The sequence below is a fragment of the Desmodus rotundus genome, chromosome 9 (assembly GCF_022682495.2).
Source record: "Desmodus rotundus isolate HL8 chromosome 9, HLdesRot8A.1, whole genome shotgun sequence".
NCBI classification, from domain to species: domain Eukaryota; kingdom Metazoa; phylum Chordata; class Mammalia; order Chiroptera; family Phyllostomidae; genus Desmodus; species Desmodus rotundus.
In genome coordinates, this window is record NC_071395.1 from 73,971,991 (window position 1) to 73,998,396 (window position 26,406).

The 26,406-nt window shown below is 45.0% G+C and overlaps 1 protein-coding gene across 4 annotated transcripts in view; it reads right to left on the reverse strand.

Moving 5' to 3' along the window:
* KIAA0753 (KIAA0753 ortholog) overlaps positions 1 to 26,406 on the reverse strand; it is a 61,444-nt gene that overhangs the window by 6,821 nt on the left and 28,217 nt on the right. For 3 of the 4 annotated variants that reach the window (XM_045198881.3, XM_045198884.2, XM_045198883.2), the window contains 10 exons: positions 21,609 to 21,841; positions 20,224 to 20,390; positions 18,594 to 18,713; positions 16,785 to 16,874; positions 15,461 to 15,539; positions 14,386 to 14,469; positions 11,083 to 11,259; positions 9,328 to 9,409; positions 3,257 to 3,377; positions 2,610 to 2,834 (listed from right to left, as the gene is read on the reverse strand). In XM_045198881.3, the coding sequence (XP_045054816.2) occupies positions 2,610 to 2,834; positions 3,257 to 3,377; positions 9,328 to 9,409; positions 11,083 to 11,259; positions 14,386 to 14,469; positions 15,461 to 15,539; positions 16,785 to 16,874; positions 18,594 to 18,713; positions 20,224 to 20,390; positions 21,609 to 21,841 (1,378 nt within the window). Of the gene's footprint in view, positions 1 to 2,609; positions 2,835 to 3,256; positions 3,378 to 8,267; positions 9,220 to 9,327; positions 9,410 to 11,082; positions 11,260 to 14,385; positions 14,470 to 15,460; positions 15,540 to 16,784; positions 16,875 to 18,593; positions 18,714 to 20,223; positions 20,391 to 21,608; positions 21,842 to 26,406 lie in introns of those variants that run through there. The other variant, XM_053910431.2, reaches the window with a different exon arrangement.

The window sequence follows — 26,406 nt, forward strand, 5'->3', positions numbered from 1 at the left end:
TTCCGAAATTGTATTACTATTTCTTGTTTGCTGTCATTTATAGGTTCATGCCTTTTATTTATTCTTTTAGTGACGTATAGTTGGGGAAAGACAAAGGGCATATGTTCAATCTGTCTTTTTCAGCCAGAAGTCTCCTGATTTGTTTTTCAAACCAGGAATCCTTAAGTTTGCTTTTATCAAACGCATCACCTTAAGTCTTTCCTTTCACAAGCACTCTTTTATTTACATCCAATTTATAGCATTTTCTCCCTTCAATCACTGAACCAGTGCTCTTCTTAAGATGCAAAGAGAAATGGAGGCATTACAGAAAAAAAGCATCTAAGTTCTCCCTCACACAAAATGCTATGAAGTGAAGTCAACTGTCTTAGGATTTTTCAAGACATGATAACACAACTCTCATCTGTAACATTCCAGTCAGAAACAAAAACGAACGAGATCAAAAATAGCTAGAAAATTCAGATGCACTGTCACGCGAGGGCCAAAGTAGAGCAGAGAACATTCGTAAAAGTCCAGGAATATTTTAATAGCTCTGCCTTCTACACTTCAACCTATTATTCTTTGTACGCCAAGAGAGCTTTCCCTCCATCAACAAAACAGCTATGAACAAAGTGTATCATTTATCAAGCGGTAACAACACACAGGGAACAAACACTCTATCCTCCTTGCCGTGTTCCTGGATGTTCCCATGTACCAGTTAGCCTGGCCACCCAGACAGGTTCTGGGAGAGCAAGCGGGCATGCTACAGGTCGGTGTGTTCACGCACAGAAGCAAGTCGCGTTCACATACGCTCCTCCCCCACAAAGTAAAGGTGCGTCTCTTTGAAGGGTACTGCATATTAAAGGGAAGTTGTAGGACTTCAGGTTAAGCCTGAGGATTGAATATAAGTGATTATCTCCAGTCCCACCCAGAACTCCACTAAAATCAAAGGAAACAGACCAACAAGTATATGAATCTACAAAGAGAAAAATAAGACAACGGTAGAGGAGAAATGTCCAGGATTTTCAGAAAGTAAAGTGCACACAGAAGTATCATAGCTGCTTCAGCAACACAGAGAGGTCCAGAGGAAGCTGGAACCTAAGAGTCTGTCAAGGGAGAGGCCGAGGAAAGCAAGCTGATGTGTCTCACAAAACTCGGGATGCAAGAGCGCTGAGCATCATGAAGGCGGGGCGAGGTCTGGGGTGGAGAACGAGGGCACGGGTTGAACATTTGCAGAATGAGCAGCGAGATGGATAGGTCTCCACCCCTGCTCCTGGCAGCCAAGTGACAACTGCTTCTTCACCTCCGCAAATGAAGGGAGGTGTATACTCTTTGTAAAAAATAAACCCATAATTTTAAACTCAGCCAAATCATCCATCAAATATGAAGACAGAATAAAGACACTTTCCAATACGTTAATCTCAAAAAACGTCTTTCAATACACAAAGCAGGATGTGCCCCCATCAAAATTAGAGAGTAAACCAAGAAAGAGGAAGGCGAGGGCAGCAGAAAACAAGGACTTTGACATGGGAGTGAGGCCATTTGAGACCCAGGGCGGTGAAGAAGGAAGTCCGGAGCGAGAGCCGCGGCAGATGCAGCAAGCAGCCCAGCCAGGCAGGCGTGGGGGGAAAGAGGGTCTCAGGAGGAGGGGGGGTGGGGGTGAGAGACAGAGGCAAAACTGCACTGAGATCCTGGCTAGTGTGTGGGCAGAGTTAGTAACGGTATGAAAGAATAAGCAAATAAAAAGAGGCAATTATTAACTCCTGGAATATGTTTAAAACTTGGTTGAGAAAGAAATGGAATCACAGTATACAATCTGGCTCAATGATGAAAAAATAGTTGCATGTTTATAATAAAGTGATACCCACGAGGAATTTAAACTTAGGCCCAATATAAAAAGAATTTACACCTTTCCTTTTTTTTTTTTTTTTTAAAGAGAGAGGGGAAGGGAGGGGGAGAGGCATCCATCGGTTGCCTCTCCTAACCAACCAGGCAGAAACGGAACCTGCAACCCAGGCATGTGTCCTACTGGGAATCGAACTGGTGAGTTTCTGCTTTGTGGGGACCCCCTCCCCCCAACCAATTGAGCCACACCAGTCAGGGCTACATACATGTTTCAGTGAACTACTTACATAAAAAGGTTACCCATCCTTCCCAAAGTCAGTAGCAGCAGGACTGTGTTTTAGGATGAACGGCCTTTCCGGGGGGGGGGAGGGAACCTCAGCAGGGGCAGGGCTGAAGAAGACAATGCAAAGTCCGCAGGCTGCTCTTGTGTGCAAGTTTGTCCTGACTGGGGGGGGTGTCAGGGTCACAACCTCTTCTGACCCAGAACTATCTGGTGTCCTCTGACGGACGCAGCCCTCACTAACGTCAACAGGACGTCCTCCCTGACTTGCACAGCATGCGTCTGCCGAGGAGGAGAGGTGCAGGACGTCCCTCTGGGTGACAACACTGGGGCTGTTTCACAGTCTCTTCTATCTGGAGAAAGGCAGTCAGCAGAGAAACCTGGCCACTAGGCCGAGAGCAACCACTGGAACCCCAAGGCCCGACAGCACGGCGCGAGGCCTTGGCCAGGCCTTTCTCTGTGAACACTTGGCGCTTGCTCCTAAACAGGCACATGACGCTTCACTGACCTTTCAGCCACCAGCCATGGATTGAAGGGGCCCACGGCCTCGTGAGAGACCATCCGGAGGTACCGCTCGTACCGGCTGCAGTAGTCACCAATGCTGTGCCGCATACCAGCTGGGACAGAGAGGGCAGCTCGACCCTTTCTCGGTTCAGAATCTTCTGAAAGGACGACCAGGGGAGCCTCTCTCTTCTCCGACTTCTCCTCTGTCCCCACACTTTCATCCAGGGAACTGAGAGCAAACAAAAATGACAACTTTCAAAATCACCTGTAAGCAAGGGTACCTGACGGTTTGCTCACCGAAGGCTTATGAAGCTCAGACCATCAGCACTGTCTCCCCAGCTCCCGGGACTGACCCTCCCCAAGGCAGGGGCTCCTGCCCCACAGACGAAAGCATTCTGAATGCAAACCCTGCAGTAATTATCAGTATAACCTCATGTGCCCGTGTGATGCTTCCAACAATAAAAACCAGGCTCCTTAGGATGCTATATACTCCCCGTCCACCTTATAAACACACCACTTTACCGAGCCATCTTGGCCTTTGGCAAGATCTTGCTCAAAAGAATTTCTGTCTTGTGCCAACTGAAAGAATCTGTAACTCAGTAGCATCAAAGGCAACAACTACAGTGAAATCGGAGTCTTGTTGCTACTTACTTGCCATTCCAGGGCCTTTCTAACACAATGTTCACGTCTGAGTCTTTGCCAGCTACAGTCTTTGTGATCCTCACTGGATGAGGAGAAAGGGGCCTTTCACTTACTGCTGGGAGTTTCTGGTCTAGAAAAGGAGAAGCACAAAATGACTGTCTATGGAGAGAAGTCGACGCACCTGCACCTCTCAGAGCTGTCCCATGGCCAACGACCTGTGAGGAAGTCGCATGCACACCCCTTAAGCACAAGGGGTTTTAGCCAGCAGTGCAATGAAAAAAGGTTTTGTTTGACATGAAAAGGTGAATTTAAAAGTTACAAAGACACAAGCCAAGGAGACGTCATTTTTCAGAAATGACCTCCTTTTTAAGCCTGCGGAGCTCTGAGGAAGACTCCTTTTCAAGAAGCGTGTGCGAAACCCCAGGCTGTGTAGCCTCCGTTAGGATCCAGCCGCCCATTCAAGGAGTTGTAAGCAGCCGGGTCTGTTTTTTAACCTTTAAATGGTTTGATTAGGGAGAAGGAGAAAAACCACTTACACCTGAACACTTAATTAGCTGACTTAATTTGTCTACGGGCATTGCTGGAGAATCTGCATGATGATAGTCAAAACATTAACTTATTAACTATCTTGCAGGCTTGGCAGGTCTTTTGAGCTCTAGGTTATTTATAATTTTAAGTGCACTTCAAGTGTGGGAAGATTTGTCCTTCTCTTAGGCAAGGAGAATCTCTAAGTCAAATAACTTTTTCTACTCATTTATATGCTTGCGATTTCTTACTGTCAGAAATACGGCCTCAGTCACTTTTTGTAAAAATATTGCTGAATACAATCAATTTTCAACTGTTCACAGAAAGAGAGGATATACAGATTAGGCCCTGCACATTCAAAAATCACTTTCAATGGGGTTTCATGAGGCAATTGAACATACCATCTGAACAACTAGAAACATAGGATTCTTACTAGGATTTCACGACTCTGGAATTAAAGTGTCCAAAAATTCATTTTGGTACCTAGTGTTCTAAAGGGCCGTTTTTCAATGTATAACCTAGACTTTCTGCACAGTCACAGATAGTGACTAATCATTCAACTTGTCCTTGAAAAAAGAGAACACTGAGTCCTAGGTTAAGACTGTCTTTTGTGTGATGCAACCTAACTTTGTGGGCAGTGGCCAAACCATCAGCGGAGCAAGCTGCCTTTCAACATGTCCCGTTCCTCTGCTGCCATACAACACGATGCTGAGATGCCCACTGATTCACCCAGCCCATGCCGGCCCGTGCTAGGTGCAGCGGGGAACACAAGTGAATGACAAACTCTCTGGCCTCAGAATCTGTGGCCAAGCTCTGCACATACAGGACATGCCAGAAGTCTAGGAGAGTTCACGGGCGAGGAAGGGAGCCAAGTTCCAGGACAGGAAAGCCAGGGAGAGCACTGCAGGCGCCGAAATACAGGATCACATGAGCCGGGCTGTGGAGAAGGGTTTCAGCTGGTCTTTTGAGAATGAAAATGGGAGTAGGATTAAGGCTGGGGAAAAGAGTGAACACCATGAGCAAAGAATACAGTGCTTGAAAGTCACCGAGAACATAAAAGGAACAGATCAGCATTGTGTTTAGATGGCTCATTCTTCTGGGAGAATTTGACGCAGAGAACAGTTTTTCTGAGACAATACCCCACACACGGATTTTTAAAAAAGTACCCGTGACACAGGCCACTGTTGTAAATCATCTATACCCACATTTCCTTTACACGCCTTAGTACTCCTCGTACTGAGATTTCTTCAGAGGTAATGTTTAACCGCACCTCACTCGCCTCCCTTCACTGACGAAGGGAGTAAACGGCAAGCCTGAGTCAAACAGAATTTGAGTAACACTTCCCGGCCAAAACTGTGATTGTAGCCTTGCAACTGCAGCCAAAATGCGTACGTACGGATTTTTACAAGTGGAGGAGAAAAGTGAAAGTCTTTCCCACAAATAGTATGAGAGCAAATGGATATCCATTAAGGGGGAAAAAATGAGCTGTAACCTCTACTTCAAACCATAGGCAAACTTTTATTCAAGATGAATCACAGACCTACACATAAAAGCGAAAACCATAAAAGGCCCTAGGAGAAAACAAGAGACTCATCTCAGACTGGGAGTGGGCAAAGGTTTCTTAGATCAAAGAAAGCAAAAATGACAGGAGAAAAATTAGAAATCCAACTCTATAAGAACTAAGTGTCTGCCGTAATAAAACACATTTGATAAAAATAATTAGGTGAGGGGAAAGCAGGACGCGCTGACAAGTAGCAGCTCAGTGGCAGCGGGGCGACCGACTCCAAACGGATGCAGGGCTTCTTTTCAGGTGATAAAAATGTTCTAGAAGCAGACAGCAACGATGTTTGCACAACTCCATAGCTACACTAAAACTTCACACACCACAGTACAGCGTAGAAGGGGGAATTTTATAGTATGTGAATTCTATCTTAATAAAGCTGTTACTTAAAAAGACAAAGTTACTTAAAAAGCCTGGGGACAAAGAATGTGTACCCAGAATGCATAAAGAATTCCCACAACCCACACGTTCTGAAGAGCCACACAGGAGCACTAGGGTTGCAAAGAAAACTGTAAGTGTGAGGACTGCAGGAAATCCTATGCTTATTCAATCCTTACGAAATGCATGAGGATCCCCACTGGAGAGAAGAAACCCTGAGTGCAAGAAACTGGGAAAGCCTTTCAACACCCCTCCCCCTTACTAAGGATTCACTACGGCACGGCACGTTGTGGAGAAGTCCACAAACGTAAGGAATGTGGGAAAGCCTGCAAGCCCTCACAACATGCCGTACGCACCAGGACTCACACTGCAGAGAGGCCCCGAGTGACAGGAATGCAGAAGAGGCTACCCTAATAATCCAGGACTCAACAGCCATCTAAAGAAGCACAGTTGAGAGAGGCCCTCAGAATGAAAGGAATGTGAAGAAAGCTCCCTTTTTCTCAAAACACTGAATGCGTGAAGAGGCCATTTTGGCAGGGTGAGCTCAACAGGCTGATGTACAGGGAAGTCATCCTTGAACTACTGCCTCAAAAGGAAATGGGAAAATTCCTACTAGAAAAAGGCCTGTGAAGATAAGGCCAGTGGAAAGCTTTTAGCCTTCATTCATCTTTAGTGAACACTTGTCCTTACACTAGAGAGAAATCTTATGAACCTAAGGACAATGGAAAGCCTTCAGTGTTGTCTCAAACCAGAGTCCCTACAAGAACCAACACTGCAGAGAAACCTTGTAGAGTAAGGAACATGGGGAAGACCTCTTTTAAATACTCATATCCTTTTCCCCCGCTTTTAAAGATTTTAATTTATTTATTTTGGACAGAGGGGAAGGGAGGGAGAAAGAGAGGGAGAGAAACATGGGTGTGTGGTTGCCTACTGGGGACCTGGCCCACAACCCAGGCATGTGCCGAGTGGGAATCAATCCGGCGACCCTTTGGTTCGCAGGCCTGCACGCAATCCGCTGAGCCACACCAGCCAGGGCAGAACACTGGTATCCTAAGCTACACGTGAGACCACGCCTGGGACACTCCAGCAGATGTGGGAAGGCCTTCAGGCCTAGCTCACCACTCGTGGGGCTCCAGTGAGTGTGCAGCGGCAGCCGGGAACAACGCAGCAGATACCATGGTCACTGCCAGCCCTGCCTCACCCTTTGCTTGGAACCCAAATCCATTATTTCCCAGTTTCCCAGTTCTAATAAAATCCTGCAAAACAACAAATGTCCCTCTGTGTGCCCCTTCAGCTCTGCCGCATGGACTTTGATGCGGGGGGGTGGCAGCTCCGTCACAATGCTCTTCCGTACACACGGCCTCGCCAACACAAAGCCCAGCTGGAGCCACGTGTGACTGCAGATCTGGGTGAATGTGCTCTGTGACGCCATTTTTGTCACGTGTTGTTACTGGTCAGGATTTGACTGCTCGGGGGGTCCAAGTGTGTGTTCTTCAGGATGCTGACGGGGGTGCGTGTTCTGACTTGCATTTTGGCCTATGTCTGGCCCCTGCCCACTGCCAAGCCACACCCATTCTTTTAGGCTTCTTTCCTAGGGTTCCACAGGTTCACTTTCCCGGGCAGCACCGTTCAATCTGTTCAGATGCATTTCCCAGTTTCTCTCCTCACTGAGGGTGGGACAGCGGAAAGCCCTGGCCAGGAGGACAGAACTCCTGGTGTGGACCCTAGACAGCGGTCAGGCCCCTCTGCTCTCTCTCTCCGTTGCTCTCTGCAAACCGGACAACACTCCCTGAGTTTGCACCAGCGACTTTGGGATCGTCGGCATGAAGGTCCCAGTGCCAGTGACACAACCCTCACAATGCAAGACTGCTCATTCCCCCGCGGCATATTCGTGGCGTCCACGGCTGCAACAGTCTGTATTATTAGACTTATTAAGGAAGCAAACTCCTAGTTGGATTAAAAAGGCATTTTAGGATTTTTTAATAACTTAATTAAAAGCTAAATGATCAACCTAGTTTATGGCCAGTTTTTAAAAAATTGTTTCCTATGTGTTTCAAAATACTGCATATTTCTTTGGTGTTGGGTGGGCTCAGGGTTCAGTATATGTCTGAATGGTTAAGCTTCTTGAGTGTTTTGCAATCTTTTATTGACAAATTGTTGGACTCTTATTCTTTTACTGAGCAAGTTCATAATAAATATCCCACCCTACAAGTGGATTACAGTAAATAAATAAATATGTAGGTAGATAACTCATTAGAAAGATGTACAAAAGATCTGAATACTTCACAAGGGAAGATACACAAATGGCTAACAATCACTTGAAAATGTTCCAAACCTCACTAGTGATCACGGAAATGAATTCAAACCACAGCAGGGTGTCACTGCACGCCCACCAGCATGGCTAGAATTAAAGGCTGACAACATCGAGGGTCAGGGAGGACATCGAGCGACAGAAACTCACTGCAGATGGGCGTGTACAATGGTATGGCCACTCTGGGGAAAGGTGTGGCATACACCCATCCTGTGACCTGGCAAGTCTACCCTTAGGTGTTTATCCAAGCAAAATAAAAGCGTGTGTCCATACAGACTATACGTGAATATATTCATAGCAGATTTATTTCTAATAACTCAAAACTAGAAACAACCACATGCAGATCCACGAGCAAATGGATAAACTAGGTGTGCCACATGCATAAAAGGGAATACTACTCAGCAGTGAAAAGGAACGTACCACTGATACAAGTGTGGTATGCTGAATAATGGCTTTGCAAGGTGTCCGCATTCTAATCACTGGAGCCTGTGAACGTTCTCCTTTATAGCAGGAGGAACTTCAAATTAAGGATCTTGAGATGGGGAGAGTATTCTAGATTATCGGGGTCCACCTTGAATGTAACCAAAGTGTCCTTATAACAGGCAGTCCTAGGACGATTCGCCCACAGAAGAGAAGGCGATGTGACAACAGGAACCGGGGCTGGAGCAGTGCAGCCACGAGTCAAGGAATGCAGGCAGCGTCAGAAGATGCCGACACCTTGACTTCAGCCCTTTACGTCTCAATTCTGACTTCTGACCACCAGACGTGTAAGAGAGGAAACTTGTGTTATAAAGCACTGAATCTGTGCTTTAACTGGTTACAAACTTAGCAACAAGAAACAAGTAACACAGATAAATCTATAAACCATCATCCTGAATGGAAGAAGTCTTAGACAAAGAATATATGCAGGTATGATTTCATTTATATAAGACTCTAGAACAGGCAAAACTATAGTGGGAAAAAAAGCACAGTTGTCCATTTATCAAAACCCATGAGGTGACACAGTTAATTTTATTATATGTAAGTTTTACCTCAAAAGGAAAAAGAGCCACAAATAATGAAGTCTAGTTGCTGATCCACATGTTGCAATGTTTGGGGTGACGTGTAGTTTATTCTGAAATGCGTGCAAAAATAAGACCGACTAACAGTGGAGAGAGGATGAATGAAGCAGATACAGCAATACCTTCACTGGGGAATCTGTAAGGTGGATATATGGGTGTTCACTGTAGGATTCTTTCAACTTTTCTGTATATTTGAAAATTTTCAGGATATAACGTTGGGGGAAAAAGTGAGGGGAACACTCACCATTTTTTTCTTCCTGCATCCACAGATGAGGATCAGTATATACAATTTTATTGTATCTTTGGCGAACTGTCTCCTGGTATTTCTTTAAAAAAAAAAATGAGAATAAGTTAGTTTCATTAGAAACCAGAGCCAGTGCGAATGTCACAGTTCAGCAGATACATCTGACACTGACACCGTGCCAGAAATGAGCATCTGCCAGGCCAGGAAGTGGTTAGTTATGAAGTGAGGTCTAAAATAAAAGGAAGCAATTGATCTAATTAATCTAATCTAGACCAGAGCTTGCTGTGATGATGGAAATATGTCCAATATAGTAACCACAAATGACTGACCACTTTGGCCACTTAAAAATATGAGTAGTGTGTTTAACAGTAATTAACTGATATTTAAATAGCCACATTTAGCTACAGACTACCATATTACACACTTTTGGTCTGGACAGTTTCTCCCAAGACTAGGAAATTGGTTACAAGTCTAAGATAAACTACACATCTTTAAATTTTCAAAAAGCAACAACAAAAAATCGTCTTTCCCGTAATGTTTCTATTTAGCAGCAAAGCTAAAGTGAGATGTCGTCGTGGCGCAGCTCTAAAGAAAACAGTGGGTGGTTGCTGGGGGACCTGGATGGATTGTCACCCTAGCTCTGGGGGCGGGGCGGGGGGGGGGGTGTCTCTCTGTGACCTTAGCCACATCACATACTTCCTTACTGTGCCTCAATTTCCTGCTCTGAACAATCTTCGAGTTGTGTTGGGTCATGTCTGAGACCGAAAGTTCTGAGGAAAGCACTCTCAAGGAGTACTGTGGAGATTGAAGTAAGCTCATCTGTGGGGTCAGGACCACGCGCTAGCAGGGAGGAGAGGCAAATGAACAGCGTGTACACGCGCACGGATGGAGAAGCCCAGGGTGCTGGCGTTGTTTTGAATCACATATCAGTGTCAGGGGAAACTGACAACGATCACTTCCCGAGCTATGTGCCAGGCAGTCAGCTGCCAGAGGCGTGATGACTTCCCACCTCACTGTATCTTTAAACACACCCTACCCACTGGAGGGGGTGAGGGGCTTTATCAAGGCCTTCCACTTGGTTGGCAGTTGAACTAGGATTTATAAGAGGGACCTCAACCCCCCCCCCCCCCGGAATTTATTTATTTAAAATTGTGTACTTATTCTTACATGTTTAAACGTCAGTCGCCTTCAAAGCACTCTCCATGTGACGCCATGCACCTATCGAGACACTGTTTCTACTGCTGAGAACCGCTTTTAAACTCATCAATGTTGATGCTTTTAGTGCCTCGGCCAGTTTCTGTTTCACCTCTTCCACATCGGCACAACGTTTCCCTCGGAGGACTTTTTCCATCCGGGGGAAACAAGAACGTCACTCAGGGTTTGGGTGAATAGGAGGGTGGGGCACGGCAGTCATGCTGTTTTTGGTCAAAAACTGCTGGACACCCAGCACCGTGTGGGCAGGAGCACTCGTAAATCACCCATCATGAAATGGGCAAACATGTCCAAAGAGTCTTCAAAAAATTCACAGAAGCTGAAGGAGGCAGCCCCTCACAAGAATGCCAGCTGGTACACTGACACAGATGGGTTCCTCGAACACTCACCTAGTGGGGAAGACTGTACTATAAGGGACCCAGAAGATAATTCCAGTTTTTGTGGGGGTTTCCCCCTCGTAAAACCAGCGATCTGATCCTGAAGTCCTAAGCTACTGAAACGCGAGGAGGACCCACACTTAGCAGGGGCCAGCCCCCAGCTTACTTCCATTTCCTCCATTCGGAGCATCATGGTCTCCAGGTACGTGCTGTCGTCCAAGGTGGCCAAGGAATCAGACTCCAAGACCTTAGAATGAGCCCTAGCCCAGAGGTCACGAGTGGTGTCTTCCAGTATGCCATCCAGCTGACGACTGTCATCGGATGCACCGTCGAGAGCACCAGCCTGTGAAACGAGGGAGGGGGGCAGAGAGATCATACAAAGACAACAGAGGGACTTAAAGAGAAATGCCGATCACGAGCCAACCAACGTGACCCGACCAGTGTGGTTTCTGTGCTACGTTAACTGTCTCCTGAAGTCCGTGAATACCAGGATCAGGACCATCAGTACACTTTTTACCACAGTCATTTAAACAGCAGCGTTAAACCAAGTAACACTGTTATTGTCTGTGTAAATTACCATTACCTGTTTTGCCAGTTGGTAAAGCAAGAATCTTCCTTGTGCCGTGCTCGGAAGCATATCCAAAGTCTTACACGCCACGTATGCCAGAGGACGTATCTATTCTCTCTTGGTTCGTGACATCACCAAGTTCATATTCTTTTCTTTGCTTGAGACTTTCTACCTACAGGCGGGAAAGCTGGACCAGCCTTTCTTGAGCTTATATTCTTGACATTCATAAAGCACTTTACGACTTGCAAAGCATTTTTACATGCGTTGTATTTTTTATTCTAACATATATCTACACACGATCCCAATACATGAGTCTGTCTGGTGTGTCTATAACCTGCTCTGAAAGAGGCCTTGCAGAGGACGTCCGCTGGGGAAATGATACTGTCAGGCTTTGGAGGAGACTTCCTGGGCCTAAAGCCTGGCTCTACTCACTGACATGCTCGCAACGGTGGGCAAGTTTACTTGACCTCTCTGGGCTTCAATCCTCATCCGCAACATGGAAACAACAACCTTGCACGTCACGCGTGTAAGGGCTGTACCAGCACTCGCGTTTCCGGCACAGCACGGTGGCGGACACAAGTAAGACTCTCAATGAATGGCCGCGGCCACAGCCAACCTAAAACAACTTTTTAACAGTCCACAGAAGAAATGGCACGCAGTGTTCTCGACATTCCATTTTACACACACAAATATGTGTATGTCAATTACCTACACCCATGTTATAGGCATAATTGTCTCTAAATTTTTTTGTATTGGTTATTCAATTTTTATTTCTTTAACTTTGTTTAAGATTGGTTGTTTCTTCGTATCTTTATTGGCTGTTAAAAAAGACAAGGTCTAGCGTGCTGATACGGAAAGATCACCAACATAAGCAAGCAGCTGGGCACAGAACCAGCACATGGCATCCCTCTGTGGGGAGGTTTAACTTTGAATTGTTTGATTTGCAGCCTTGTGCAAATACAACTTCAAATTTAAAAAACTCACACATTTTGGGGAAACATGTATTTCACGTGCAAGTTCAGCCAATGGCGGCGGCAGCAGCAGCAACAGACGAGTGTGTTGTACCGGTGCCCTTCCAGGAGCTTCGTTCTGGTGTCGGGATAGTCTCGTCTATGAGTAAGTCGCCTGAAAGTTGCGTTTTACTTGGAAAGTGCAGCAAATACCTTCTCCATCTCAGAAATAAGACTTCTGAGAATTTGTGTCCAAGGTCCCACAGCCTTTTTTAAAGTCAATACAGCAAAACGATTCGTTGTACTTCACCATGCCAACTTGAAAGAGGTTTTTTTGTTTGTCTTTACTCAGTTATTTATAAACATCGACTCTTGATGGTGCCGCCTGTGAAACTGTCTGCAACAGGCCTGATGTCTACCAGCAGCCCAGAATGATAAATAACGATAGCTACTTTTCTTTTTCAGCAAATTGTATGCAAGACCATTTAATGCCTACAGTATAATTCTTTTATAGAGGGCCGATTATTCTTTTTTTAAGTATATTTTATTGATTTTGCTATTACACTTGTCCCACTTTTTTCCCTCCCCTTTTCCCTCCTCCACCCTGCATCCCCCTCCCACCAGTATTACACACCCCCCACCTTAGTTCATGACCACGGGTCGTACATACAAGTTCTTTGGCTTTTCCATTTCCCATACTATTCTTAGCCTCCCCGTGTCTATTTTGTACCTACCAATTATGCTTCTTATTCCCTGTACTTTCCCCCCCATTCCCATCTTCTCCCTCCCCACTGATAACCCTCCATGTGACCTCCAGTTCTGTGATTCTGTTCCTGTTCTAGCTGTTTGCTTAGTTTGGGTTTTTTTTTGTTTTTTAGGTTCAGTTGTTGATAGTTATGAGTTTGTTGTCATGCTCACCTCGCAGGCAGCACTTATAATCACTTCATTTTTCTTTCTTATTAAAATGCCATATGGAGTTGCCTTCCTAGATTAGATGTTAGTCTCGTTATTTTGCCGGGAGGAGAAAGGACCATTCGGTGGCTGTGCTGCACGAAACCCTGAGCCACAGCACACCCGATTCGTGAGAGCTAAATGCAGGCTTTCAGCTTCCAGTCTTAGAAGCCTCACCTCACATGAGATTCTTTCACAAAATACTGGTACAATAAACTTATAATCACAAAGATTATGAAAATATGCTGCAGCTAAAATACTGATTAATAATTATAACGGAGATGCATTCTCGAAATCTACTTCCTTCCCTCCTTTCCCTAAGGTCACTGGACTGGTGGAGCTTCATTCCAACTTCCTTCTAACTCCGGAACCTTCCCACTGGCTCCGAGCACATAAAGCAGTAATGTCTTTCCAACCTCTACAAAGATTCGGTGGATGCAATCAGCACCTTCCACTCACAGCCCTAGGCAGGTAGGAACTCTATTCCCACAAGTCCTCCAGAGGCTGGACAACCACAAAGTACACTGTTTTATTCCTCAAATGTTATCATTTTTTCTTGGGCTACCTTTTGTCTCTGCTAGGCCGATACTGGTCATTATTGGGCACTCAAAACATGCTGGCCTACCGGTAACTATTAGGCCCCAAGCATAAAGGAAATTAGGCCAGTAATGAGCAAAACTAGGCTGAACAAAAGGAAATGAGGACAGCCATCCTCCTGCCGAAGGCCACCAACATTCAGGGTCATGCAGCGCATCCCCACACTGTCATCAGAAGGAGGGAAAGGGGCCACCGACAAAAACCTGTGGCTCTCGAGATTTCTGTGAGCTGTTTGCAAGGCCAATCTAACTCACAATGCTAAATATACACTGTAAGAATTAACATGCCAAATATGAAAAGGAACTTGCACTTCCTGAGGAGGATAAACTAGTGTTCGCAAAGTAACATGAGCATCACTTTCCTTACAGCTGGCGACAGTACTGCATGATAACACTGCACATACCTCCTCTGCAGGCTGGGCTGTCGCTGTGTTTACTAACGGCCGATCCTTCAAATGAGTATCCGCTTCCAGAGAAGAATTGACTCTCTATTAAAACAGACAAGCACGTTCATGAATTATGCAAATTTCAACCCATATTAATACAAATGAATTCTGTCACAGAATAACTTCTGTGAGGAACCGTTCATCAGCTTTAGCTACATTAGGCTTTTTGCAGCGATTAAAAGCACTCTGTCTTCATGAAAATAAATGCCATGTGTTCATCTTGGCTTTCTGCCCCTCCTTCAACTGTGTAAACACTGTCGGAGTAGCTGTGTGTTTTTATGCAATTACTCCACTTCTCTGTCCCACAATGAGGAGGTTGGACAATTTGGTCTCAAGGAGCCCTCCCAGTTCTATATTCCTGAGATTTCCATGGACTCTGAAAATAATTCAACATTTCTTCAACTACAGCTACAGAAATTCATGACCTTTTCAGGGACCCGGAATGCCATTTGTTCCCTTTAAGAGGATAATATTCTTCCGTGGCCTCATCTATTCACACAAACAGGCTGTTCCTATTTATAGGGTGCGTACACAAGGTCTGGCCATAACCTTCAGCCTCCTGCTTAGAGGACGGCACAACCTGCTGGTGATGCTGTATTCAATCTCCTCTGCAAGGAAGTCCGGTCTGTGCACAGGAGCCACGCTAACATCCCTCTCCTTCGGAAAAACTGAGCCGATCATTTCAAACCCCGAAGTGAAAGAGCGCAGGATTCGAGTGGAGCGGTTAATTAAACACACCACCACCAGCAGGTCTATTTGATTAAGAGGGGGAAGTGTGATCTGAACTCATCCCCCAAACTAAAGTCTCAGCTCTCTACAAAGTGGGGCTTCTCTCTCTTCCCCCTGCTTGTGCCCCTAGCCCACCTCAACGGTGTGTGGTGGTCTGTGGGTGCCCACACCGTGCAGCACAGCTCAGCACCTCGGGCCCAGCTGCCAGACATTCGGCCCTGCAGAGGGTCAGTGCGACCTCAGCAGTGGCGACTTTCTGATCGAGAACTTCACCAAGGCAAGTAAATGAGATGAACTAGATCACCTGGGCCTTGACCAGCAGAGGCTTCAAACGCTCCAGGACTTCCTTCTCTACCTTGTCTGCTAACTGGGTGGCAGAAACACTATTTAGAAATAAAACAGAAAATTAAAATCAAGAGCAAGAAAATATCCTATTTCGAATATTTATTTACCACTCCCTGCACGTCAAGGAAAAACCAAATGATTCCCCAATTTTCATGCTATACGAGAGCCCCCTACGAATCTTGTTAAAATGCAGATCTGGTTCGGTTGGTCTGACTGAGGCTTGAGATTCTGCATTTCCAACAAGCTCCCCAGGTAGAGGCAGCACTGCTGGCCCTGGATGGAAACACCTGAAGAAGTACGCCTGGCTCTCAGTACATTTTAAAAGAATAATGACTGCCTTTAAATAACTAAAGAGGGTAGAAGACTGAACAAATGAAACTAACTGTGCTCCCTCCCCAAACTCCACGGTACAGAGTTAAATATAAACCCACAAAGACAAGGAAAAAGTGGTGCCGGAGAGCAGAAAGCCAAAGGCTTAACAACTCTGCTGACCTGAGACAGCTGGATCCTTCGCCAGGAATGGGGAAAATGAAAACCCACACCACTCACACCCCTGACTTACCCTGGCACAAGGCTGGGAGTACCAGGTATGTCTAGGCCTGAAGGGGAGCTGGGAGGGGGAAGACAAGAATCAAAGGGTGCTTGAGAAGTGACTCTCTCCAACTCTGTGAGAAGTCTGGTTACTCATTCTCTGGAAGGGTCTCTTGACTAAGGGATGCCAATCCCAGCTGAGGCTGTAGGTACCCCACCGAAAAGAGGGGTCATGTATGCATGCTGACTGCCAAGGGCTAAGACTTACAACCCTCCTCCCTGACTCAGCTCTTAGGGTGCTGGCATCTAGATCCTCACCCTCCAGCCAGAAAGTCAGAAGATTCTTGTCTAAACAGCCTGACGTTCTCGCCCCACCCCTCAAAAGGAGCGACTTAAAGACCAGAATGAGGGTCCTTAGCAAACAGTCCACCCAGATGACACCAGAGTAAAGCTCAAGTTCAATAACCCTTTCAGCATCAAGCCAATAGAGTCTGGAGGATGGTTCAAAACGGTCACTTCAACTCTCCTCCAAGCAGCCAGATCTCGAAGTGGCCGGATGGGAGACCCTGGTCTCCACCTGGGCTCCAGTGTAGGCTGCTTACATGATTTCAAAGTCTTTTAAGCAGGCAGACAGCCAATAAACATAAAAAGTGTGACCACACCTTTAAACAAATCCAACTAGTTGTTAAAATAGCTAGACGATGGCGAACAGGCTTGCTTTACCTTTCTCTACCCCAGAAACACCTATTTACCTCTGTTTTTGCGCTTTGTCCACTTCCTCAGGTTTTAATTCTTCAAGTTCCTTCAATCTTTTGGAAGTTTCTGCATCGAGCCAAGCGAGTCTAGCAGACAGGGTGAAAAGAGTTAGACCAGTTCTGCGTTGACCTGCAAGACGTCCACACCACAGAAACGGGCAGGCACCAGGACCCCCCCGAGTGCCAGGCCAGGCTCCGCGAGGACCCAGGGGGCCGCTCAACCCCCCTGCCCCTGCAAGGCTCTCCACACAACGTTCTGTGAGAAGACCCTTCTGTGCCAAAGCTCTCCTAGCTAGTATGCAGAGCAACAAAAAAGGGCCCACGAGTATTCTCTGGAACGCTAGCTATCACTGGACTTGGGATTTCTTGTTCGACTATGAAATAAAGCTGTTGCTGTAGCTACGAGTTTAGACAAAGACACGGACTCTCAGGAGAGCCTGACTGGCACAGGGAGGTCAAACAAAGACCAAGGGAAAGCTAACCCTGAACACCTTCACTGCACGTGCACAGGCTTTGATGCTTTCAGTTCAGGATACGTAAATGTCATCAAATTACTTAATGGCCCAGGTCCATTTTTACTTTCCCATAATTTCAAGAACACTTTCAGCCTAATAAATGCAAAGAGACCTTTTTTCACTGCTGGCCTCCCAGGGAATGTTCTCATCATTTCACCCCCTATTCAAGGCCTATTCTTTAGGTCCTAATTTATTTTTCATCTCTCTCTATGAAGCCTATGCTTCTGCAGCAAGCAGTATCCTGTCCCCATTCTAAAGTCTCTGCTCTTAACCGTTCAGTCCCTCGGGTCCACACCATGCTGTCTTCAATTACGGCTCATGGCAGGCCCTTCCTACTGACCGTAGATAAGCTGGGATTCGTTTGGCCCTTTTTTAACAGTCTCCAAAGCGCTCACAAGTGTACCACCTACAAAACAAGCGACTGGTAGACAACTGGCACACTTATACTTTTTAAAAAATATTTTGATAATTGTGTATTTTACTTATGCATTTACAAATATTGTTGGACAAACCCCAAAGGTACCACCAAACTGCCAAAGAAGTCCACGGCGTGGACAAGCTTAAAAACTCAGTGAACAAGCGTGAAGTCCTTGCTTGAGCCCTCTCTTGTTAGGGCTTCCTCATAATATTACGTTGTTTCGCTTTTCCTTCTTGTTTGATGCTCTTCCATTAGTTCCACTTCCTAGTCTTGCTCCCTACCCTAGGGAGCTAACCCAAAGCTCAGCCCTTGACTCACAACTAAATGCTGTTTCATACCAGCTCCCTTACAAACCTCACCTACCTGCATGACTAATTCAAACACTGCCTCAAAGATGACTCTCAAATCTACCTCTCCTAATCTTTTCCCCTCCAACTTCAATCCTAGATCTTAAAATACCTGCTGCTTAGCAACCAGAAAAACATACCACCGGGGGCCGACTGTCTGGGTTCAAACCCCAGCTTTGCTCACTAACAGTGTGCTCACGGGTCAATTACTTAACATCTCTTGCTCCAGGTGTTTCCTTTGAAATATGGGGGCGATAACAACAGTATCTACTTTACAGGGTTATAACGATTAAGAGAGTTAATGCATGTAAAGCACTTGACACACACACATATAATTTTTGAATGACTAAAATAAGAAGGAATAAAAAAGGGGATCACTGTCTAAGCTGCAGAGTTTGACAGAAAATGTTAATAATTTACATTTTAAATAACTAACTCTATACACAGCAAAGAGAAAAACGTTCAATTTAGAATCTATGCGAAAGGGGCCCTTACATTTTCAAAGATTTGAAAACCCAGCACAAACCTAGCTGCTTCGTGCTCAACAGCACCTGTAACTGGACTTTCCTCCTGCGCACCTTCCTGCTGGGCAGGCTGCTCTTTTGTGGCGTCTCTGGGGCTCGATCTCACCTTCAGCCACGCAGCACTGCAAGAGACGGAAAAGTGTATCTCTGTAATCACTCACTGCACACCAGTGACTCGCTGAAAGGTGCCCGCTCAGAGACGATGAAAGCATTAAGTCAGTGCTCATCTCCGGCCCGCGGGGCCCTAAAGTGGAAGCTGAATGTGAAGAAGAGCTAGATCCTCCAGGATTCAGGCTTAGTGCTAAAGGAGAGAAGTTCTCCTTTTGCTTCATAGAAGCAATCACTAATTCAAATGGGAATACAAAAGTCGATTACAGAATAATGGATAAACTTCAGCAATCCCCTGTTATAATATATAGATTTGGGTCACTAATTACATTCCATGTTACGAAGCAACTCCGTACCTTTATCAGGCCTAACAGCACCTTGAACCTGGAAGCCTCACCCACCACCCCCCTCACCCACCACCCCGCTCACCCACCACACACACACACTCTAGCAGACAGTCCACTGTTTATTTGGTTGTAATACAAACTTCCACTAATTGATGCTTACCAACTGGATTCACATCTCTACACTAGCATATATAAAAATAGAGAATTCAGAGGAAATAAAAATGAAAACGCCCATTAGGAAAGCAGAAGACCTGCTATCAGTCCCAGCTCTGCTACATAAGCAAGCGTTAAATTCTCTAGACATTGTTTCTTCAACTTTAAATTAAGAGTTGATGGATAAAGCAAAACCATTCATTCAGAATCATCCAAAGTCTTAAGGGGAATCCATCCTACCAGCTTCTTACCCTGTATCTGCCAGCCTCCCAAAAGGCAGACACTGAGAGTCCCCTAACGTCTCCCTTGTCTGCTCCCCACATTACTGCTTTTTGCTGCCTTCCTCTTACTGACCTACCTCCTGGTCCTTCCCATTCAATTCCCCAAAGACTATTTCCTCCCAAATGCACCCCAATGTCCCTGGAGGTCAATACAGTCTCTCTCGTTCTGCGGAATGGTGGCTCCTCGTTCCCCAGGTACTGTGAATGAGGGTGACACAGCAATAATGTCACCTGCAGTCAGATGACATTCTCCCCTGCAGTCAGAACAGCGTCTGTGAGATTTGCATGCTTGTGTAATTCATAATTAAATTCAATTAGAATTACTGTAATATATTCACTCATTCAGCAAAGATTATTGAATGCCTCCTAGGGTTTACTAAGTGTCAGACACTGAGCTCCGCATCAACATTCAGCTGAAGGGAGGGCGCAGTTCCTGGCCCTAAGTAACTAAAAGCTACTGGGTGAAGAGTCAGGTGAGGAAAGCCTGTGACCCTCCACACAAGGCCACACGTCCACAAAGTGCTGGGTGGCCCCCGGAGGCTACATTACCCATAAGCAGGTAGGAAAAAGGAACCAACAGGCTTTTAGACAAACATTTCTTACGTATTACTCACCCTAATAAGCTTTTCTTCTTAGGGGGAACTAAGGCTGCTGCTTTGTTTGCTCTCAACAACAGGCCACCTTTGACCTCTATAGGACAGGTAAAATGACATACCCGAATGGTCCCTTGAATTCTGACATACCATTTAGGAGATGCTGGGGGGGACGTGGGGTTTGGAGGTATCCAGGGAGCTCTACTGTCTTTCACAGGCTGTTGGTTTATTTTTAATCTGGATGAAACAGTTGTCTGTTGCAACCTGCTTCTGCTGTGAGATTGGGCGGATCTACTTTTGTCAGCTTTGTGAAGTCCCTGTAAGAGATAAATACGAATTACAAAGCCAAATGGGTATCACAGAAACTCCGTCTGTGGAAGCTTCCAGTGCCCCTGAGCCATTCATGCAGAAACTCAACCAGGGACACTTGGGAGCAACTCGGGGAGGCTGTAAGTGACACTGAAACATGCTGGCAGCGAAGGGGAGGGAGGTGTAAAATTGGAATCCCTCGCTTTGCTATCTTGTATATATTGTATATAAAATAAATGTTTATATGTTTTCCTACTCAAACAAACAAAAAAGGGAGGCTAATCTTTAAAACATTCTTGGTTAAAATATTTAATTCTCTGATCCTCAGCTTCCTCGTGTGAAATGGGAGATAACGGATTCACGAGTTTCCAGAAGCCTAAATGGGCTGATACAGGAAGAGTACGATGACGAAGGTGGAAAGGAACATGCCATCCAAGGAGAACGGTTCGGGCTGTATTAAAGCGTCGTGGAAACGAGGCTGTCTCTGAAGAGGAGCACCAAGCTGAATTCGTACAGCCTCAGACCTGACTTCCCAGGGGTCCCCCGTAGAGTCGGTTTGGCAAGGAATAAAGATGTGACCCAAATCCAAGATCTATCAGTAACTGGCAGTACCTGCTGACTCCTTTTCCTGGGGTCACCTGCTAGCACACAGGTTTGCGGCAGAAGCCTCTGGACGGCACCACTAAATGGCAGCACCCCCACACCAAGGGTGTTTAGACTAGGAGGTAGTCTTCCCGCCAGTTCTCCCCGGTAGGGCCTTAAGTTAAACTTTAAACAGAAGCTCAAAACAGGGTTCCAAGCTAGCTGGCCTCCAAAGCCGTATTAGAAAGTACTCACCCTAGGATGCCTTTTATTATTGAGTAATTATTATTTATTACCAAATCTCAATCCCCTCAAACTTCACACCTTCAAACCAGAAACAGAAAAAACCCTGAATTTTAAAATGGCCTGCCTGATTAGGATCATGGTATCAAATAAGTTAGGATTTTGGCAAACCAGGACGAGAATGCCCTGTCCTAGCAACAATATTAAAAATTGCTATTTTTGTTGAAAAATAGAAACGACCCAGGGCTAAGCGAAGTCAGTGATTTAGATAGTCGGACTCCAGTGCCCTGGCATGCAGATGTCTGAGAACTCAAATCCTGACTCCACCTCTCAGTAGCCTCTGCGAGGTCGGGCAACGTCAGCCAACACGAATGGGCCGGAAGCAAGAAGTAATGTCATACCTGCTGCGGTCGTGCCGGTGCCAGAGCGTCCTTCCTCCTAAGTGGCACATTTTCCGTCCCAGGCTTTTTCCCCACTGCTTTGGGTTCTGCCAGGGTTAATGCCTCATCTCTGAAGCTTGCATTTTGGTCTGGAGTAGATGGAGCTTCTTCTGGAGGGATATCTGCATCTAACACATCGAGCTCACTCTCCAGCCTCTGGGTCACTGGAAGCTCTTTATCAGATTGGAACTTATCTATATGGAAGATTTCAAAAGGACAGACTGAGAAAAATGTTCTTCAAACCAAGTGGGAAAGAAAGAGTGATCACAGACAGATAAGCTCCAAATGTCTACCCCAGCCCTGTTAAAGACGGAGGCTCTTGTGGCCAGAGTTACTCCTCACCCTGTCACTCCTACTGCACTTCTACCAGAAGGAACCCCAGTGTCATGGCTGGCTCCCCAAATCGCCCCTCCCACATTTACTCATTCACCTGGTCCCTTTGACCCTGATTCTAAAATCTCTCTGCACTCTTGTCTGCCCTTCCTTCCCTCTGTGACCACCCAAGGTCAGGCTTGCAAGCCCCTGTGACTGTAGTAATAGCATCTCCTAACTGACCCCTTCTTCATCTTCAATCACACCTGCACCTGGCTACCAGCCTTGTTTTTTCTAAAATGTAAATACTTCAATGTCACTTCTCAAAACATTTGATGGCTGCTAATTTGATACAGAATAGAGCCTGCCTCCATACACGACATTCAAACTGCAGCGGGAAAGGAAACCAAACTGCCTCTTCTTGAAGAAGATAAAATGCTTTTATACAGAAAATCAAGAGACTCTACAAACAAGCAATTACAATTAGGAAGAGAGTTCAGCAAGGTTTCTGGATTAAAAAAAGAAAAACATACAAAAAAATCAGTATCATTCCCACACATCAAAATAACTAGAGAAAATATAACTAAAAAAAACCCTGTAACAGTGGCAACAAGAACTATAAGGCACTTAGGAAGAAATCTAACAAAAGATATACAAGACTTTTACAGAAAAAATTCACAGGTATTTTAAAGGGCATCAAAGAATGTATGAACAAATTACTTTCATAAGTGAAAAGAATACTGTAAAGATGTCAATTCTCCCCAAAGTAATCTGTAATTTTCACTGCAAATTTAATTGCAATCCCAACAGATTTTTTTGTGTGGATCTAAACAGGCTGACCCCAATATCCTTAGGAAGAGTAAAATCCCATGACAGCCCAGATGACTAGGAAGAACAACAACAGTGTGGAGTGGGGCCGGAGTGGGAGTCTTATTCTATCAGAGATACAGTGTTCCTGAAAAAGCTGTAACAACCCAGGCAGTGTGGGAGGGAGGCAGGAACCGGCAGAAACCAACAAAGCCAAATGGGTATGACAAAGGCAGCATAAAAATCAGTGAGTCTGAACTGCGTTCGATAGTGCTGAGACTCTTCATACCATACGTAACAAAATGAAACAGGATCCTTGCCTCACACCGAAGAATACTTAAATTCTAAATGGAACACAGACCTAAATGTGAAGGAAAATGTTAAAGCTTTTAGAAGAAAATATAGGAAGAATGATTATATCAGAAAAGGCTTTCTTAAACTCAAATCTAATATTAATATATTTAAATTTAATTATACTAAGCTGCAACTTCCTTCTGACAAAACAAAAAACAAAAAACACAAAAAACCCACCATAAAGTCAACAGACAAGCCAGAGTCTAGAAGTAGAAATCTGTAATACAAATATTAACATAGGATTAATATAAAGAACATCCACAAATCTGTAAGAAAAATAAACAACCCAACAGAGAAATAAACAGAGGACAGAAATTAGCAATTTAGAGAAAAAAGATGAACTGTCAATAAAAATAGGAAAAGACGATCACCAGTAATCAGAGAAACGCAAATTAAAACCACGAGATGCCATTTCACACTCACCAGACTATGGGGAAAGCTTTGACGAGAAACACCAAATATGAACAAGGATGTGGCAAACGGGCGCTCTCAACAAGCTACTAGCGCAGGAGCGAACTGGCCCGGCTGCTTGGGAGCAACTTGGTTGCTCCAGTGAAGCAGAAGATCGCCTGCACTGCCACCCGGCAGTGTCGCTTCTCGGCACAAACTCAGCCTAGAGGAGCTCACACATGTGTGCACAGGAAGACATGAGCAAGGACGTACGCTTCATCATTGTTTAGAAAAGCAAAAAAATGGAAACAACCCACACATCCATCAGTAAGAGCTGAAGATAAACTCCGGCGTATTCATACGAGGGAAACCTATGCAACGGCTACACTGATGAAGTAGAATTCACGTATCAGTATGAACGAGTCCTACACACATAGGTGGGGGAGAGCAAACTGTGGTGACGCTCACTGTAAAACTCCATTTACATGAAATGTACAGCATAGGAAACACTGTATTGCTTATGGAGAGACACACAGCAGAACAAGTATACAAACAGAACAGGTCCGTGTTATAATAACAGCAACACGACTAACCTCTGGTGAGGGAGGAAGGGCTACAGAATGGGGAGAGGAATATAAAAGCAACAGCTGTACCTGACATATTTACTTTCTAAAAAAACTCAGAAGCAAATAAAGCAAAACTGTTCAAATCTGTTAACATCTGGGTAGTGGATACACAGGTATTTCCTATTTCCATTCTTTTTCTGTATGTTTTAAATCGTTCATAATGAAAGGAGAACTATACTCAAACTAGCAGCAGTAGGTCAAGGGCCAGATCCCTGCCTCTCAACCGCTGTCACTCCTGACAGTGTTTAAGGCCATGGAAGGTACACAGCCCGGAGATAAAAATTGGAAGGAAAGGATGCTATGATTAAATCCTTGGTAGATAATTTATAATTACCCTTCAAGTTTACACACAGCAAGAAAACTCAGACCCCTCGGTCCAGAGGCCTTTTCAATTAGGATCCGCATAAATCAAGGTGCAAATGCAGTAACAGTTCCCGGGGCAGCTGAATTTGAGGGAGGACAGGACAGGTGGTGGGGTGGGAGCCATCATCCTTGTATCTGATAAGTCACACTAACGCAATCAGCCATTGCAATAACATTTCAGAAGCCACTAAAGAACCACACCAGGCAGCAATTACCTACATCACACGAGCTAACCAGGCTCACACATACCAGTATATCTCAGCTGAAAAGGGCAGAAGAGCGTTTTCCACCCAAGTGGTTCCCTATGACTTTCTGAGGGCGAGGGGAGAGAAGAGAGGATATTAGGAAGTCAGAATGCAGGAAATTTAGTGACATCTAAAACAAGCAGAAAATGTAACCTTCTGAAATCCAGATCACAAGGGCAAGAAGCACACACAAATAAAACAAAAATAAGAGGGCTACCGCATCCTCCCCATGAGCGGGTGTATTAAATTGGTGAAGTGGCTAACTTTAACCACACCTCAATTTGTACCACGGATGACAGCCATGGTCACCGTTCCCTCTTACACCTGCACAACACTCCTTCACCAACCACACAGCTCACAGTGAGCCTCTCCGTGACACACAGGGCAGGCGGGACAACGGTCACCGTCCTTTTCAGGTGAAGTGAAGCTAAATGTTTTTACTCAAGGTCACAAAGTTTGTGGTCCAGGGCTAGGAGCCTTCCTTCTGCCCGGTCAGGGAGTGTGGACCTGTGCCATGTAAATCCATTCTCCAGATAATGGAAACTTGCTTACTTCTTCACGACCACTTAGCTTCATCATTTTAAAAACTGACAAACTCTCGTTTTTAAATGGCTACCAAAGATTGCTTTCTTTTAGCATATGTCTAACAAAATCTAACCTTTCCTTGAGATGATTATTAGGAACTAAAAACAATACCTTGCATTTTCATAGCACTTAGTAATGACCTAATCTGCTATTTACAGCAACCAAGTCACATAGGATAAGGACTATTATCCCCATTCTACAGATGAAAAAATTGAGGTTCCAAGAGATTAAGTCATCAACCCCGGGTCACACAGTGGCAGGCCTGGGACTAGAAGAGGGTCTTCTTCGCCGTCTTCCCCGTGGTTGTCAGTCTCCTGGCTTTCCCACATCTGCTCCTGTGGCGAATTTTGGATTAGCAGGTTTTCCAACCTCTCTTTCCGAAGCTGGTCCTATTTTTTCACTCATCAGTTATGGGCACCTCTAATCCTTTAACTCATTCGGGAAACACATTTCTGTGTGCAGGTCTGGAAAGTTCCCTACATTTCCTCCAGAGTATCATAAGTGAGCCTGCAACACCTGAACTCCAGCTACTGTGATTTGCTGCGCCGAAGCATTTTCTTACTCTATTACGCTTCTTCACCGAGTCTTGCTGACGTGCCTAACTGTGCATCAGACACAGGGCTGGCCATAAAGGGCATGACGGCAAACAGGCGTGATAGTTGTCCTGAGGGAAAAGGCTGGCAAAGGCAGATGCTGTATTAGCTCCAACTGCCAACCAATGAAGAGAATATCACATTATAGTGGATAAATATCTACTAATAATCCAGTAAATTAGTTTTAGTTACATTCATGTTAGAGGTGGTGTATTAAGCTACCAAGATTCCACAGAATTAGTGGCAGATTGAGAAATCAATCAAATGAAAACCAAACTAATATATAACTTTCAAATCAGTAGAAAAAACAAAAGGAAACAAGAAAAACTTTATTAATACAATAAATTACAACAAAGGAAAAAAGAAAACACTGGCAAATGAAAAACAGAAAATAAGGTAGACAAAAGTTCAAATGTATCATTAGTCTCAGTAAATGTAAGTAGGTTAAATATAGACCTATATAGCAGAGTTACAAACACCAACG